The sequence below is a fragment of the Gouania willdenowi genome, chromosome 4, assembly GCF_900634775.1.
Source record: "Gouania willdenowi chromosome 4, fGouWil2.1, whole genome shotgun sequence".
In the NCBI taxonomy this organism is placed as follows: domain Eukaryota; kingdom Metazoa; phylum Chordata; class Actinopteri; order Blenniiformes; family Gobiesocidae; genus Gouania; species Gouania willdenowi.
The window spans coordinates 43,444,884-43,461,195 of record NC_041047.1 but is presented as its reverse complement, the minus strand read 5'-3'; the positions used below and the strand labels follow the sequence as shown (position 1 = coordinate 43,461,195).

General features: G+C 37.4%; 1 protein-coding gene across 2 annotated transcripts; it reads right to left on the bottom strand.

Moving 5' to 3' along the window:
• Window positions 1–1,228: 1,228 nt before the first annotated feature.
• Window positions 1,229–16,304, bottom strand: lrrc40 (leucine rich repeat containing 40). 2 transcript variants are annotated; one of them, XM_028444404.1, is made up of 15 exons: window positions 16,080–16,304; window positions 14,602–14,783; window positions 13,627–13,700; window positions 12,019–12,148; window positions 11,833–11,956; window positions 10,515–10,654; window positions 10,250–10,422; window positions 9,178–9,268; window positions 7,004–7,049; window positions 5,048–5,150; window positions 4,862–4,969; window positions 4,607–4,717; window positions 4,152–4,229; window positions 1,788–1,973; window positions 1,229–1,709 (listed from the first exon to the last, which is right to left on the bottom strand). In XM_028444404.1, exons 1-15 carry the CDS (start codon window positions 16,225–16,227, stop codon window positions 1,604–1,606), a joined length of 1,800 nt encoding a protein of 599 aa, XP_028300205.1. In that variant the 5' UTR covers window positions 16,228–16,304; the 3' UTR covers window positions 1,229–1,603. The 2 variants fall into 2 exon arrangements, 1 of the variants encoding a protein (XP_028300205.1); XR_003673899.1 differs by lacking the exon at window positions 1,229–1,709 and having other exon boundaries at window positions 1,855–1,973; window positions 3,092–4,229.
• Between the last annotated feature and the right edge of the window lie 8 nt (window positions 16,305–16,312).

Sequence of the window (16,312 nt, the reverse complement as noted above, 5' to 3'; positions counted from 1 at the left end):
AGGCAAAGATGCTACAAGGAACAAAAGTTAAACTAAAAGAACGTCATATTGAAAATGTTTGCTCACACTCACAAATATGAATTATGTTGAATAAAACATGGATAAAAATGTCTCTCATTCATTTTTGTTGAACCACAGTGTCTGTTTTATGTCAGTTATAACTTGATAATGGGTTTTAGATTATTTAAAGTTGTTTAAGGTAAAAAGGAAGCATTGGGCCTCTTTTCCTGAGCTTAACGCTAATTTTCAGAGTTTGTGAGAAATCTATGTTTATGTATCATTCTTCTGGTAGATTGCAGAAGCAGGGGGAGGACATCACGATGTCCTCCCAGAAACTCTGGATATCAGCTTTAAAGTGAACTCAACGCTCTTTATCACTTCTGGGGGTGAAGTAACAGTGGATAGTAAAGGACATAGGAGGGACTATTTGGACGCAGTGATTGGACAGATTTGCAGGGCTGCCTAGAATTTGCAGGGGTTTGGCTGAATATGTATCAATTGCAAATTATTGGATGGTCTGCTTATTGGTCCCCATATGTAGTTAATACCAAATGAATAATTGTTTTTAAAATTATTTTAGACCTAGATACAGCTCAAGGTCCCCTGCATAGTTCTCGAACCTGAGTATGAGAACCACTAATCTATAGAATAGTAAGACTGGAAACAATTTACCCATCTGGTCCATTATCCTTCCCCTCTTTTCTAACAGACTGAGCATCATGCATTTTTTGTTTGTGCATGATGTCACACTTACCTTCTGGTACTTCTTCATTTTCAGAAAGTAGTTGCATTAAGAAACAGAGACCAATAAGTAGAACCTGCAGTTGCTGGATTTGGACTCTTATTCTTTCTAAAGTTTTTTTTATATCTTTGTAAATATCTGTGTCACGCTGTGCTTCAGGATCAGTCAGTTACATTAATCTGCAGGTCAAACTTCTCCAGTTGTTTGTAACGTAACTATTCGCTGAAAAGGAAGTGTTATATGTTTGTGGTTGTGTGTGTATTAATGGTTGTTTGGATGTTTCAGGTCTGTAGGTTGTTTAATGGGCTGTGTGTGTTGATCATGGTTTGATGTCTGTAATGGAGAAGATAAATAAACGGAAACAGACCTTTAGTCTATGATATTCTGCATGTTTGCCAGGGACCAGTCAGAGCCAACATGACACACCCTGAAATACATTTGAAGAAGACTGTAGTGGTTTTTAAAATGTGAGACACAAACAATACAAACATTTTGTTCTTTTATTAAGAACAATAAAAACTAAAGCAGGCAATGAAAGGCTTTCCATGACAAAATGCTGTGAGGACAGAACGTGTGCGTTACATACAGTGTGTATGAGATAGTGGGTAAAAGTTCACAGCTCAACAGCCTCACTTTCATGTTTGCCACTGAACATTCCGTGATTCTCTTCATCTCAATAAGAATAGTTCACCTGCAGTGCACAGTTGTACTGTGCCTATGAGCATTCATCTGTTTATACAGACAAATACAGATTTACACACCATTAAAGAAATGATCCCCATATTTCACAGCCAAGCTTTAGGAAATGAGAAAGTGCCACCAATCAAGTGTTGGTATGTTTTCGTCCCTTCAGGTCACAGGTCATGTGGGTATGCGGCTGCGCAGATACTTCAGCACCTCGTCTGTTCCTTTGGCCATCACGGCTGCTCGGGGAGTGCGGAAAGGGTTTCCCTCCAGGCTGAGACATCTGGAGAGAAGAGCAAGCAGACTCGTGCTCAGTGAAGTGTTCATGAAAGGATGCTAAGTGCCAAGCTACACTCCTTACCTCAGGCTGGTGCACAGACCGAGTTCAGGGGGAATGTTCAGCAGGTCATTGTTTGACAGGTCCAGAGTTGAAAGATGGACCAGCTTCATTAGGTTGCTCGGGTCTACCACACTTACCTGGTTATTACCGAGCAACACAGTCTCAAGAGACAGGATCTGATAGAGGACTCTAGGGAAGCTCCTGAACCTGCAACAGGACCAAAGTTTGAGCTTCAGAACAATATGAACATCTGATACTAAGGAGACACCAAGTTTTCATTTTAACCACAGATCGATATCAAGATTTAAAGTCAAAGGGCAAGGACATATTAAATTATTATTGTTTCTAACATACAAATTAAAAATTCTGCTAAAGTGCTGCTTATTGAATGGTTTACAGACAAAAATCCAAACCCTCAGATTTAGCCAAAATCACTTTTTTTTTTTCCTGTCCAAGCTGCTGCTCATTTCATCGCTGCAGCCAGGTGCGTCTAACCCTAGGGAAATGAGAGGATGCAACTTTCATAAAAACAAAAATTCATCCCCCTCACTTTTTACAGGGAGATTCATTGTTGAAAACGTACTAGCCGAGTTAGATTGATTGAATGGTGATCAAGCCAATCACAGCCAGCCATTTGACAAAACTACCATACCGAAAAGGTTAAGAAGGAGTAACATGTGCCAAAAAAATGGTCCAAAAGTAGCAAAAATGTGGCAAGAAAAGAGTGAAAAGTGACTAAAATGGGCCAAAAGCAGTCAAGAAGGTAACTTAAATGAGCAAAATGTGGCAAACAATAGCGAAAAAGAGCATAATGTGGAACAAGAATAGACAAAATGTAGGGAAAAAGGAAACAAGTATTATTCATTGGGCCAAAGGTAGCTTATTTGGATGAAATGTAGCAAAAATTGGTTAAAGAATCGACAAAAACATTGCATAAGTGTCAAAAAGAACTTGCAAAAATGGTCAAAAGGAAGCTAAAATCTGAAAAAACAAAAAAGCAATTTTTTTTGGAAAAGGGGGAAAAATGGGATAAAGGAAGTTGCAAAATGGCCAAAAAAAAGGTAAAAAGTTTTTCTCTTTTATAAGGTTTTATAATTAAATGAAAATTTAGACAAAGAGCCACATGTTGTCTATCACTGACTTAATAATAGCTTTATCATGGTTTTAGTAAATTAATAAACTCAATTGGGAGTCGACAGTTGCCCTACCCTTAGAACACCCTCACTTTATGGTAGAACGCTCTCCTATACAGCCTATGAATTAAAAACAATAGTAGCATTTGCAATTCTTCTTTTCCCTTCATGATGTTCTCACAGACAGCTCACGTTGGGTTTCTCCTGCTTGTTTATGTTGTCCTGTTCAAATGAGCAGGCTTCACGTTCTGTTTCTGGTTCACTCTCGCGGACGTGTCCATGTACCGACAGAATACACTGAGCGATGACATCATGACCAACCTCCATCTCAATCAGCATAAAAATAATCTGCAACAAAATCTAAATATAATGAAAAGAGGACATACCGGTATTTGTTCTCAAGTTCCTTTATCTATCAGGCTGCTGCATTTTCTGTAATTCTCTCTTCTCCCCTTCCACCTCCATTTACCATTGTGTGTGTGTGTGTGTGTGTTCACTCTCCTCAGCCCTCATTTAAACAGGACGGCCTTCATCACTTTCAACCGGTCATGGGACAGCCTCCGAAACTTCCCTTTAGCTTCAGCATTTTGTTTCCCCGGCTGAATTTAAAATGACTAACAAACATTTTAAAGTAGAGTTCAACTGGATTTTAAACTAGATATTATGTTTTATTTTCTGTCTTTTGCTGCATTCGATTGCACTCGGAACCCGGATAATACCCGACTCGGGCAGGATGCAAGCACACTGAGTTGGTCGGAATTACTTTTTAGCAAAATGGTGGCGTAAACACACTTTCTCCTCTACTTTTATTTTTACGTGTCATCTAATTTGGAATGTATGTTACTAAAAGTAAAGAATAACTCTGTAGTCGGTATTTCCATTCACACTGTTCATTTGAACGTTGCTCTGCGTAAGTAATGATACCAGTATGTTCAATGCACTCTACAGTCTATGATTCAATGAAACATGCAGGATTCCACTCGCTGATGCGTTCAAGTATGACGTCTTTTTTGCTCCTCGAAAAATATAAAACCAAACTTGCTTTTTTTCTGAGTATACGGAATAAAACGCATTTACCTCGGACGTCGAAATTGACGACCTGGATCTTTCCGGGTTCCGAGTGCACTCAAATGCAGCATTAGTCAGTTCTCCTTAGAAACAAGATTGATCTCAAGGGCCTTACTAGTAAAATAAAGTTTAAAAGAACTGTATTTATCGTGATACAGTGGCATATGCTGAAATAAAGCGTTACCTGTTGTATTTAAGGATGATGGAGCGTAGTTTATTCAGGTTGTTCATCTCCAAAGGTAAATCCGTCAGCTGGTTATTCCTGCCGGACAAAAGCAAAACTCTGAATATGAATCTGTGTCTCCAAAGAGACGCTAACTTTATCTTTTAAACCAACTGCATTTCTAAAAAGAATCAGGTCTTTGGAAAATAGTCTGAAATAAATACATTTTCAGAAAACAATAAAAATCATCAGTTGCATCTACAATAATCCAAACCATGATGTGATCTGAACCTTTGTCCAGAATAATAATTTATCTAAATCTACAGTATCTTCTGCAGGTAAAGAACATCATCATCAGGATCCTTATTATTCTAAAAAGTAAAGTTGAAGAAGACTGTGATACAAGCCAACATTGTTGGAAATAATATATAAACATCAATAATTGTCATGTCATCATTTGGTCTTTGTTTGTTTACCTGAAATCAATGTGTGTTAGCTGGAATAAGTGGCAGATATCTGGAGAGCAGCTCATCAGTCTGTTGAAACCCAGATTAACGTCTGCCAGCGTGGGAAAGAGCTCATGAAGCCTGAATAAAGCACAGTGAGTCAATCAATGTGTGTGTGTGTGTGTGTGTGTGTGTGTGTGTGTGTGTGTGTGTGTGTGTGTGTGTGTGTGTGTGTGTGTGTGTGTGTGTGTGTGTGTGTGTGTGTGTGTGTGTGTGTGTGTGTACCTGTGAGGCAGAGCGGTGAGCTGATTCTTGCTGAAGTCAACAGTTACAATTCCATGGTCAGCAACAGCATCAAAAACCTCATCAGGAATATTCTCTGCCTGCTTGTCTCTGAACACACACACGCACACACATCCTACACAATCCAGCCTTATGACTTATGTTATGACTTAATTTTTTTAGACTGACCTGTACTCCAACATCTTCAGAGTTTTTATAGCATGAATATTAATCCTCGCATCACTGGGTAACGCCAAACCGCCATGTCCATCTTCAGCTCCATCAGGTTTCTCTACAAAGGAGACAGAACCGTTATTACAGTTTTTTTCGATTGCTAACAAGCACCGGTCCAAATTGAAGTCACATGTTAAATCCTCTTAAACACAGTCTGCAATGCAGAAGTCCATTTGGACTAAATTGAATCTCTTTGCTTTTAAACGAAATGCCTTCAGTGACCACAGTCACCAAAAGTCATGAAGTCTTTTCTCAGTCAATAGTTCACCACCTGCAAAACACTAAACTTTTACAGCACATTTTTCAAATGCTAACACACATTGTTCAAAACAGTTAAAAACAAGATCCAAACAGAATAATGGGGGAAAAACCTGGTGGATGTGTGCTGTAGCTACATTGAAATCGATTGAAAATTATATCAAAAATATTGACAAATTAAGAATAAATAAAACTATAATGTAATTCCAAACACAGCTATAGTTGTAGCTGAAAACTGATTCAGGTGATATGTGTTTGGCCTCATTAGAAACAGAGGAGTGAATTCTGATTATTTTTCATTGGAAGGAGAGGAAGACCAAGAGCTGTGCTCTGATTAAACCAGGGCCACAGTGATTGACCATGTGCTACATCATAGACTCTCTGTTAAAGAGGATGCTTTAAGGTGCAGCCAAACTTATAGCGTTCAACAGTTGCATCAATAATGAGAATTTTCCAGTAAAACAATAGGTAAGACATGCATCCTACAATTACTCTATTGAGCCAGATTTAACAAAATAAATGTAACATGTTTTTACATCAGCTCAAGTTGGACTTGTCTTATTTTGAAAGAAACATTTCTTTTGACAGGCATGCTCATGTTGCACAGGAAAATATATAGATTTATTTTTTTTAAAAAAGATTATATATGCATGTTTTCAACAGCTATTTTTGAAAAACTAAGTTTGGTTGACTGAATTCTAAAAAAAAGTGGGTCGCGATTTAATGACCGTGGCAAAATGTGGGTCCCAGGGTGAGACCAGTTGAGAACCCCTGCTCTAAAGGACAGACACTCTTTACATGGAAGCTTAGATATTTGTGCTATACGTCTGTTCCCCAAACACACAAATAAAACGCAAGCAACCTTAACCTAATTGCTGATCAACATATTCCATGACAAATTCGACACGTCACCAGATGTGTTTGATTAAACGGTGTCTGCAGTATTTAACAGACATTTGATTAAACAGGCACCTCTTCCCTCTGATTTCCTCTCTGTCTCATCTAATGAATCATTTTACTTGAGTTGATGCACGTCCTGTGACAGAAACCCTGTAAACTCTGACTAGTGTTTGACAGAGTCAAAGAGTTTCTGCTATGTCAAAGACTGCTCCGTCTGTCTGCAGTTTTAAAGCTTGCTCAGTAACGTAACTGCGGAAGCCGCTATGAAACATACTGGTACTCTTAGCCTTCAATCATTCTTGAACTTTTTTATATAAATAATGCACCCAAACAATAATTATTTTTACACAAAAACAACCTTAGGTCGTGGATCAGTGGTAGAGTGGGTCAGCCAACAACCAAAGAGTTGGGGAGTCGAATCCCGCTCTATCTAGTGTAAGTTACTGTCATGTCTTTGGGCAAGGCACTTCAAACACATTGCCTTGTATGAATGGGTATGAATTGTGCATAAATGTTGGTGGTGGTCAGAAGGGCCATAGGTGCAAAATGGGCAGCTACGCTTCTGTCAGTATGCCCCAGGGCAGCTTACCATTGATTGGTGTGAATGAATAATGGTTTTTGTGAAGCGCTTTGAGTCTCATTGAAAAAAAGTCAATCAAATTATTATTATTTCATGATGTAACTAGTCAATTATTGTGAATAGTCGCAGCTCTAACCATCATCATTTATTATGGTGTAATAAGTGGACATTACCTTCAATTCTTCCTCTTAAATATCTCAGAAGTTCAATGGTTCCTTTCTGTAAGACAGAGAATCCATCAAAGTTAACATCCACTGATGATAAAAGACTCCTAAAAGCTGCAGATATAAATCATTGTACTTTGGTTTTAATGATGAAAGAGAACACAATCTACAACAAAGAATGAGTGGCATTCTGCAAACTTTAGTGTAAAAGCAGAAACTGAATGAAGGCACAAAAACTGAAGTCAAGACGTGAAAATTAAATCGTTCCTAAATCTTTATTATTCCGTCACGTCTGCGATTTTACAAAGGATGGAGACAAATGTTTAAATGGCATTGCTTATGTCAAACTGGTTAATCTGTGAACCGGGCTGCTTCAAACAAGTCAAATCAAATTGCGATATCAAGTGAATTTAAAATTTTTTCCCCAACCCGTACAATACAAATCGAAGTGTAACATCTCAGGTGCTTTTTTAAAATAATATTCATTGCCTGTTCCAGATGCAGCAAAGCAGCTCCGGAACATGACTGAGCCTTTTCCATGTTTCACAGTAGATACTGTACATTGTTATTTTCTAAGAAAGCTTCATTTTTTGCATCTGTACACATAGAGCTGATGCGACTCACCAAAAAGCGCCAATTTTTCTCATCTGTCCAAAAGACATTCTTCCTGAAGCTTTGTGGCTTCTCAATATGCATTTTGGCAAATTCCAGTCTTGGTTTATAATGATTTTCTTTCAACTGTGTTGTCCTTCCATTAAGTCCACTTTGGCTCAAACAGTGACGGGTGGTGCAATCTAATAGTGACTTCACTTTTCCTCTTGTAGCCACGTCCATAGAGGTTGGCTACAGTCCTGTGGACCTTAAACTTCTGAATAAAATGTGCAACTATAGTCACAGGAACATCAAGCTGCTTGGAGATGGTCTTAAAGCTTTTACCTTTAAGATGCTTGTCTGTAAATGTCTTTCTAATTTCTTGAGTCACCTCTTTCCTTATCTTTCTGCGGTCCATGTTCAGTGTGGTACACACCCGGATGGAGACACCCGTTTATAGTCGGTATTTGTGCTGCGAAACTCGAGTGAGCATGACCACAGTTAGAGGTGTTAGTGAAAGAGGAAGAGTCAGCAAACACAATCTGAATAATGGCAGAAGAAAAACATAACGGGGCTATTGGTGAGAGTCAATGTGTGGGAAAACAAGAAATTAACGCACATGAAGACAAGAAGAGATGGACAAAAGCTCAAAATTAGTGTTTCTATTATTTTTGATTTATTTTGTTCCAAAAACGATGGAGCAGAAAAGATCAGTTCTCTCCAAAGTTTCATCCTCTAATCCCTGCCTGCAGATGTGAGGTGTAAAGCTGTGCATTAAAACATGCCTGTCAAACAGAATGAATGCATAAAACAGGTCCCGCTAATCCGTTGCGCCTTTAGGAAGTCACATTACATGTCGTGTGCTAAACTGATCCGTTTGCTTTCTTTACCCCCAATATTTTTGCAGATCTGCCAAAAATTATTTATTATTATTAAAATGTTCACTAGAGGCAAACACACTAAATCGACTGCTTGTTAGGGGAGCAACTTCACTGTGTAATAGCATATACTGTAAAATTTGCACAAAAAAATAATTAGTAAATCAGGCCCCTGGAGTCCAGTCAGTGTGAGAGAGGAGATCAATAGTGTTTAAAGCTGCCTTTTGGGGGAAAAAAAACCCACCAAGTTTGTCTTTACCCTTCTCACTCAACAGACGTCTCTGTAAGACAGATTGTCTATAAATGGAAACAGTTCAGCATCCTTTGCTATGACGATGACTGCATTGGAACAGCACTGAACGTTCAATGAGAAGAAGAAGAATTTTACATGTTCAATAAAACAGGAAAACTATCGTTGTTTGTTTTTGGTTGTGACCTAGGTTAGTTATTAATGTCTCTGGTGAGTACCTGTTGATTGAACACATTTGAATATCAGTCAATTGTATTTGATTTGGGTCGTAGCTTGTTTGGGATTGCTGGTGGGTGACGAACCTGAACCAGGTGAGAACGGCTGTGTTAACTATTCAACAGCATTTACAAACTCGTACATATTTACAGCAAGGAAATGTGTTGCCCCATTTGTAATGTTTATACTAAAGTCAAACATTCCCTCTTCCTTTAATTTATCATCCTGTGTAGCTCTGTGTCACCTACAGTGAGAAGGTCTCTCCTGATTCCTCGCAGAGGGTTTCCCTCCAACAGCAACACCTTCAGGTCAGGCAGCAGGCTGAGAGATGCTGGAAGACTTACACACAAAGGTTTTATTCAAAGATTGAAGTTTAGAGTTTTATAGAACTGCCATTCTCTCAAATCATTCTAAGTTAAACCTTTCACTGGAAGGTTGAAAAGTATCTGTGGCTGCTTTGAACTAAATGTGTTCTTATCTAGGATCATACAAACAAGGAAACCCTTCTTGATGGACACTATATTGTATGGTACAGTGTTCTTGCTCACATAGTGGAGGAAAACTCGCCATCTCATTTTACACCACTTTTTGGTAACAATAACTTTCGGCCAGTCAGGGCAGAGACTGGATTTAAATTTTGGGCTGATGAGGGTGCAGCAGGTGTCTGACTTTTAAAAGGATAATAAATTAGTGTCATTTCAGAAATTTCAAGCAACTTACGACATTCCTAAAAACTGTTCTTCAAATATTTTTAGGTCATGAGTTTTGTAATATATAGCCTAAGGCAATAATTATGTTTAACTACCCTAGAGAAAACAGCTTTAAATAATTTTTAGTCCAAACAACAGGTGTCTTTACTGCATAACTTGTTCATAAATAAGTGCAAAGAATCCTCAGAAAATATTCTACGGGCATGGAGAAGTGAAATACAGACCAATTTAAAACAGTTGAGAAGTGATCAGCAGCTTGCTCCTTTGTTCAAACTCAAACAGTTAATATACACTCCAAATGGTTATAGCATAAATGGCTTACTCGACAATACATCACTGTCCATTAATTATATACTTTTGGAAAAGGTGTTGAATCTGTGCAGTCTAATTATTAGTAAAAAGGTGCCTCTTAACCCTAAACTGTGTATTCTTAATATCTATCCTGAAAATGTATTATTCTCAAACAATGTCAAGTATTTACCGTACTCAATGTATATTTCCTGGTCACTGCTCACTTACAGAAGGAACCGGCAATCTGTGGTGTCTCTCAGTGGCTTAAGGATGCTATTGTTCAAAACACAAACTTGCAGCAGGTGAAGGCAGTGCCTACCTTGAAACATCATTGTTGGTAAGGTCGAGACGTGTTAGCGTGTTCAGTGATGTGATTTGGTCGGGCAGGCCTTTGATCTTGTTGTCTCGCAGTTCTAACACAGATATCGCTTTCAGACAGCAAAGCTGCTCCTCCTCCAACTGCTGGATTTGGTTGTTCCCAACATACAACTCCTACAAGGACAATGCCACAACACTCTCCACCTGACAGTACGGCATTTGAATGTGGTTGGCCAGCAACGCAATCCTCTCACTGCCATGATTACCTTGAGTGATGGAGCTGGAAGCTGTGGGAGGAAACAAAGCCTGTTGTGTCGAAGGTAAAGCTGCTCCAGGCCGACCATCTCTGACATGCTGGGAGGAACGCCAGTCAGCTGGTTGTTGCTGCAGTCTAACAACTTCACGTCTGCCAAGAGAAAGTTGGTGAAAACATTTCTCAGTGGGACACATTAACAGCAGTGTGGTTTCAATCTTTTCATTTCTCCATATAATCACATGGTCTCAGAATATTTTCCATTCAGATTAATGACATTTTCTAAATCGACTGTAGAAGTAATTATGTGCATCAATGTCTAAGAAACTTTACTGACATTCCATTTTCAAGTTGTAGGGTTTGATATGCATGAGTCAGCTTTATCAGCGATGTGAGCCGATGAAGTTCATACTACAGATGTTTGATGGAGGTCTAACAGTAAACTAAACTAACCCACTTCACAAAGCCCGACACAGCGACACTCGCTATACTACGCACAGGGTCATGATTCTACACATTCAGGAGTGTGTCACTGAAAAACTCATCATTATGAAGGAGGATTTGAAGGGGTCTTCATGAAGTCTTCAGCACCATACTAAGATAAGTAGGGGTGAGTATTGGCAAGGATGTTGCAATACAATACGATATAGCAATATAATATCGCACTATATCTTGTTATCAGTTAATATCAAAATTAAACGTAGAGATGAAAAATCAAGTTGCTGTATATGTTCATCAGAAGATATTGATCATTCAGAGGATAAATTGAGTCAAAACTATTTGCTTCAAAACATCCTATTTATTCTTTATTATTAGTGTTTTTGCACATTTTCACTGAAAAAAAAAAAAAAAAAGTTACACACTGTCATCATAAAATAAAGTGCAACAAGTTTCTTTTCACTGAAACTCCTGCGTAGAAGTCTCAAAGTAACCATGACAACATAATGACGGCATTGTAAGTGAGAACATTAAGGACAAAGCTCCCTGAGATACTGACAATGCACAAAAATAAGAAACAATAATATATGTAATTGTGTCAGTTTAAACACTGATCTGAACAGATTATATAAGAATACAATACATACCATACATAAATATTGCAGGCATTACACACTGCCATCATGAAATCAAGTGCATCAACTAACCATTGGAACACATTGAAATCATTGTAATCACTGAAATATTGCACAAATACACAAAAATATTGATTAAATATATATATAAAAAAATCAATTTAAATCGGCACCCAAAAAAAAAAAATATCGTGAAATCAATTTTTTTTCACACCCCTAATGATAGGTGAGTGAGAGAGTGAGTAAAGCTGGCCTCACTCTTTAGCTGGGACAGGCAGTCGGGGAGACATTGAAGCTTGTTGTGACCAAGGTTGACTTTCTGCAGAGTGGTGAGACATCCAAAGCCTACAGGCAGCTCCCTCAGAAGATTACTGGACAGGTCCTGCATCAAACACAACCAATCACTGACAACATTCCAAAAGCGCATCAGGAAATGTTCAGTACCAGTTCCGTCAGGTTCTCCAACTGCCCTAGTTCTTCAGGAAGGCTTTCCAGGAGGTTGTTCTGCAGCGTGAGGCTGCGAAGGCTCTTCAGAGAACACACCTCCACCAGCAACGATGCCAGCTGGTTGTTACTGGCTCACGGAAACAAACCAAAACATAAACAAACAAAAAATTATCTGCCAAACAGATTGTAACTTTTCAGGTCATGAACATTGATGTACGACATCAGGATGAAAAACAACACATCCAACAATGACTTCTTACATTGAAGTTTCCAACATTGTATCAGTTAAAAAAGAGCTATTCCAATATCCAACCATCCCCTAACCTTAATAAACACATGGTGCCTTTAGTAGTAACTGGACATCTCAAAAGTAGCACTGGGACATATGCTAAATTAAACCACTTCTTTACAGCAGTGTTTCTCAAATTGTGATACGCGATGGCACTACGGGGTACTTGAGAAAGTGAAAATTAACAAACTAAAACATAAAAGTATGGGATTTTATGTTTCCTTTTAGTCAAAAATGATAATCATAATAATGACGATGAAAACTACCTTGATTAAAACTTGAACTGAAAATACAAGGGTGAGTCTTTGTACCACACCAAGAGGGAAATGACCAGAAATGATAAAAACTATAAAAAAATATTTTCATTCATTCCATTCTACTTATTTACAATGGGATTATTTCATATGTCTGTTATCACTCCTTCATTCCATCATTATACTCTATAGTTCCTTTTTCATAGAATTCTGAGTAAAATGTTGAAGTTGGACAAAGGGGGTACTTGGACTCAGATATAAGAGGAAGGGGGTACTTGAACCAAAAAAGTTTGAGAACCACTACTTTAGAGAACACATTGATCACTACAGAGGTTCACTCTTCCACAGCCATAAAGGAGAAGAATTACTGTGAAAGTAGGGCTGGGCGATATATCGAATATACTCGATATATTGCAGCTTGTAGTCTGTGCGGTGTTGAAAATGACCATACCGTTAAACTCGCGGACTTTTTTTTTTTTTTTTTTTTAAATATCTTAGTGGCATTATGCACAAAAGGTGCACTTAAATTTAGTGTTGTTTTGAAATGTCATCTTAATGACAACATGCACAAAAGGGCACTATTTGTTTTAAAATATTGTAGTGGCATTATGTACAAAAAGTGCACTTTAATTTTGTGTTTTGAAATGCCATGTGAGTTGCATCCTGCACTAATGTCTTGTTTTGAAATGTCTCTTTGACAATTTTGCACAGAACGTGCACTTTCTGTTGACAATTTTATGTTTGAGCCACTCACTGTTTAATAAATACAGTTATGTCAACTTTGACTTAGTTGTGATATCCCCTTTTTTGCATGAAAGTTTAAAATTGGCATATATTAATGCAGTATGATCAAGAATGTTTTAATGTAGACATATAGAATCATCATACTGATGTGATTTTGTGCATCAAAGTGTTAATTCAAGGGTAATGCAAAATATCGAGATATATATCGTGTATCGTGACATGGCCTAAAAATATCGCGGTATTTATAAAAGGCCATATCGCCCAGCCCTATGTGAAAGGTTGTTCAACCTTCTGTGATACTGCCACCTGTTGGTGTACCTGAGTCGTAACTGCTGGAGCTCCTGCAGATCTCCTACAGCACTGGGTAAGCTGCTCAGTTGGTTGTCATGAAGCTGCCAGAAGAAAGAAGATTTTACTCCAGATTCTCTGTGATGAAAGAATTATTAGGTGATTCTGGTCTTCCCCTTTAGGATGCAGGGGAACCTTTTCTAGTGCACCTAGTAAATGTAGTAAACACATGCATTGACAACGACGTGTAAAGTCATGTATGCTTTATTTGTGTTCTCCTCTCTCCCCTTCTTTCTGCAGCGTCTGAGCTAACGGTTCAAATGGTTTGTCAGTGTCAGATCACTTTGCCAAACAGAATTTAGGTAACCACAGGAGTGGTTAGAAACATATTAGAAGAAAAACGAGCAAAGAAAAAGCATAAGAATCCAACATATAGCAAACATAACTCAATTAAAAATAGTATTAATATCTCCATACTTCATGAGTCCCGCCCTATTTCCTCATCAGCTAATCACACATTTCGGTGTACAGCAGATGATGTTGAAATCAGGACTGCAAAGGGGTGGAAATTTCCATGGGAATTTTGGGAATATTTAAAAATATAAATTTCTATTTATTGAAATTAACCAAAAATTGGGAATATCTTTTAAATAGTTGATGATGATATTTTAGATATTTTCCCAACTATATATAACATCCCTGTTAAGGGCCAACCTTTGATGTCCATTAAATCCCATGAATCCAAATTTTGTTTTTTTGCAGTTTTGCAACACAAATTGAAATATCATGTATTTTAATTGCATTATTTTTGAATGGATGCTAATATTTATGTTTGGATAATATAGTTATTTAACTGGACTAGACTTTTCCAACCAAATGCAGTTTTTTTTAGAGTTTACAAATAATAATGACCGGCTGACATCGAACAACAACAACAAAGCACTGAAAGCAGCGTTTTGACTCTTCTTGCATTGACACAAAGCTTCCAACATAACGGCTTCTTACATCCAGTGTAATCAGGCCAGGCAAGAGGCGGATGTCATCAGACAAGTGTTGAAGCTGGTTGGATGAGAGCAGCAGTTTGGTAAGGTCTGTTTGTTCCCACCAGCCGTCTGACGCTGCAAAGGAAACATTCTGCTTGACTTCCTCTGGTGTGTCGACATTTAGACGATACACGTTCTGAGGGACTAAGAGAGAGAGAGATAGCGATAGAGAGAGACAGAGCACATTCGGCTTATTGGACTGTATTTACTCATTCTGCCATCTTAACAACACCATAGACCAGTATTAAAACTACCAAAGCCAGGGGTCTCATCTAAAAAAACCAAGTGCATAGATTTAAACATTTAGATTTATATTTAATATTTAGATTTAACATTTAGATATAATATTAAGCATTTAGATATGATATATAACATTTAGATTTAACATGTAATATTTACATTTAGATTTAAACATTTAGATGTAGATTTAATATTTAGATATAAGATTTAGCATTTAGATATGATATATAACATTTAGATTTAACATGTAATATTTACATTTAGATTTAAACATTTAGATATAAGATTTAGCATTTAGATATGATATATAACATTTAGATTTAGATTAAATATTTAGACTTAGATTTAACATTTAGATATAACATAACATTTAGATTAAATATTTAGATATAGATTTAACATTTAGATATAACATATTTAGATTTAAATATTTAGATTTAATGTTTTTTTTTTACCTCTATATATGTGGTTAAATGTTGTGTTAAATGTAGGAAAATGTGCTAAACATGAAAAAAGTGAGATAAATAATGAAAATGTGTTAGCTACAACTTTTATAATACATTTTTACACTTGGCACCTCATACAGAACGTTGTAACATTTAACCAGTAGGGCTTACTACTTGCACTTTAGTTTTCACTCATTACATTTTTGAAATCTATAAAAAAAAATTGACATGTTACAAATACATATTTACATGTAGTAATTACATTTTAGCTAGTCAAAACTAAATTGTATAAGTAATTCCTTTTTCACTATTAAAAAATAACATTTATAAATATCTACAATTGAATATCCATATGTCAAGAAATAATTATATTTTCCCATTTGATATATTAACAAGTGCATTTTGGATATGTGAGACATATCTGATTAGATGTTAAAAAGGCTCGCCAAATGAAACTGTCCTCCTGAAAAGGTCCTGCCATATCTTTGACATGCTCACATCCTATTAATAATGGAGCGAATCCATGATCTTTCCTAGAGTTGTTATTTAAAAACGAAGCATCAGGACACGTTAAAAGGTATTCACGCTCTTCTACTAATTTAAATGAATGAATTATTTATTTATTTAAAGCAAATGACATTAATATGAAGCCGTTGTAAGAGAAACAGGCACTTGCTGTTTACTAAGGGCATGATGATGAAAGCAGTAGTCAGTCAGTTAGTTTGGGTGTGTTGATGAGAGGGTGAAGCCTCACCCTCAGTCAGCCCTCGGCCCGACAGGTTGAGCTGGCCGCTCTTTCTGGCCGCCTGCAGCAGACCGTGAGGAACCGATATTTCCTTCTCCGTCTCTTTCCGAAAGCCTTTCAGAGAGTCCACATTTCCCAGCCTTTTGAATCGAGACATGCTGAGAACTGAAGCTGCACTGAATCGGCTGTTTTTAGGTGACGAGTCGCTAAATGATGACGTACCGATTGACGTCCGGCGGAAC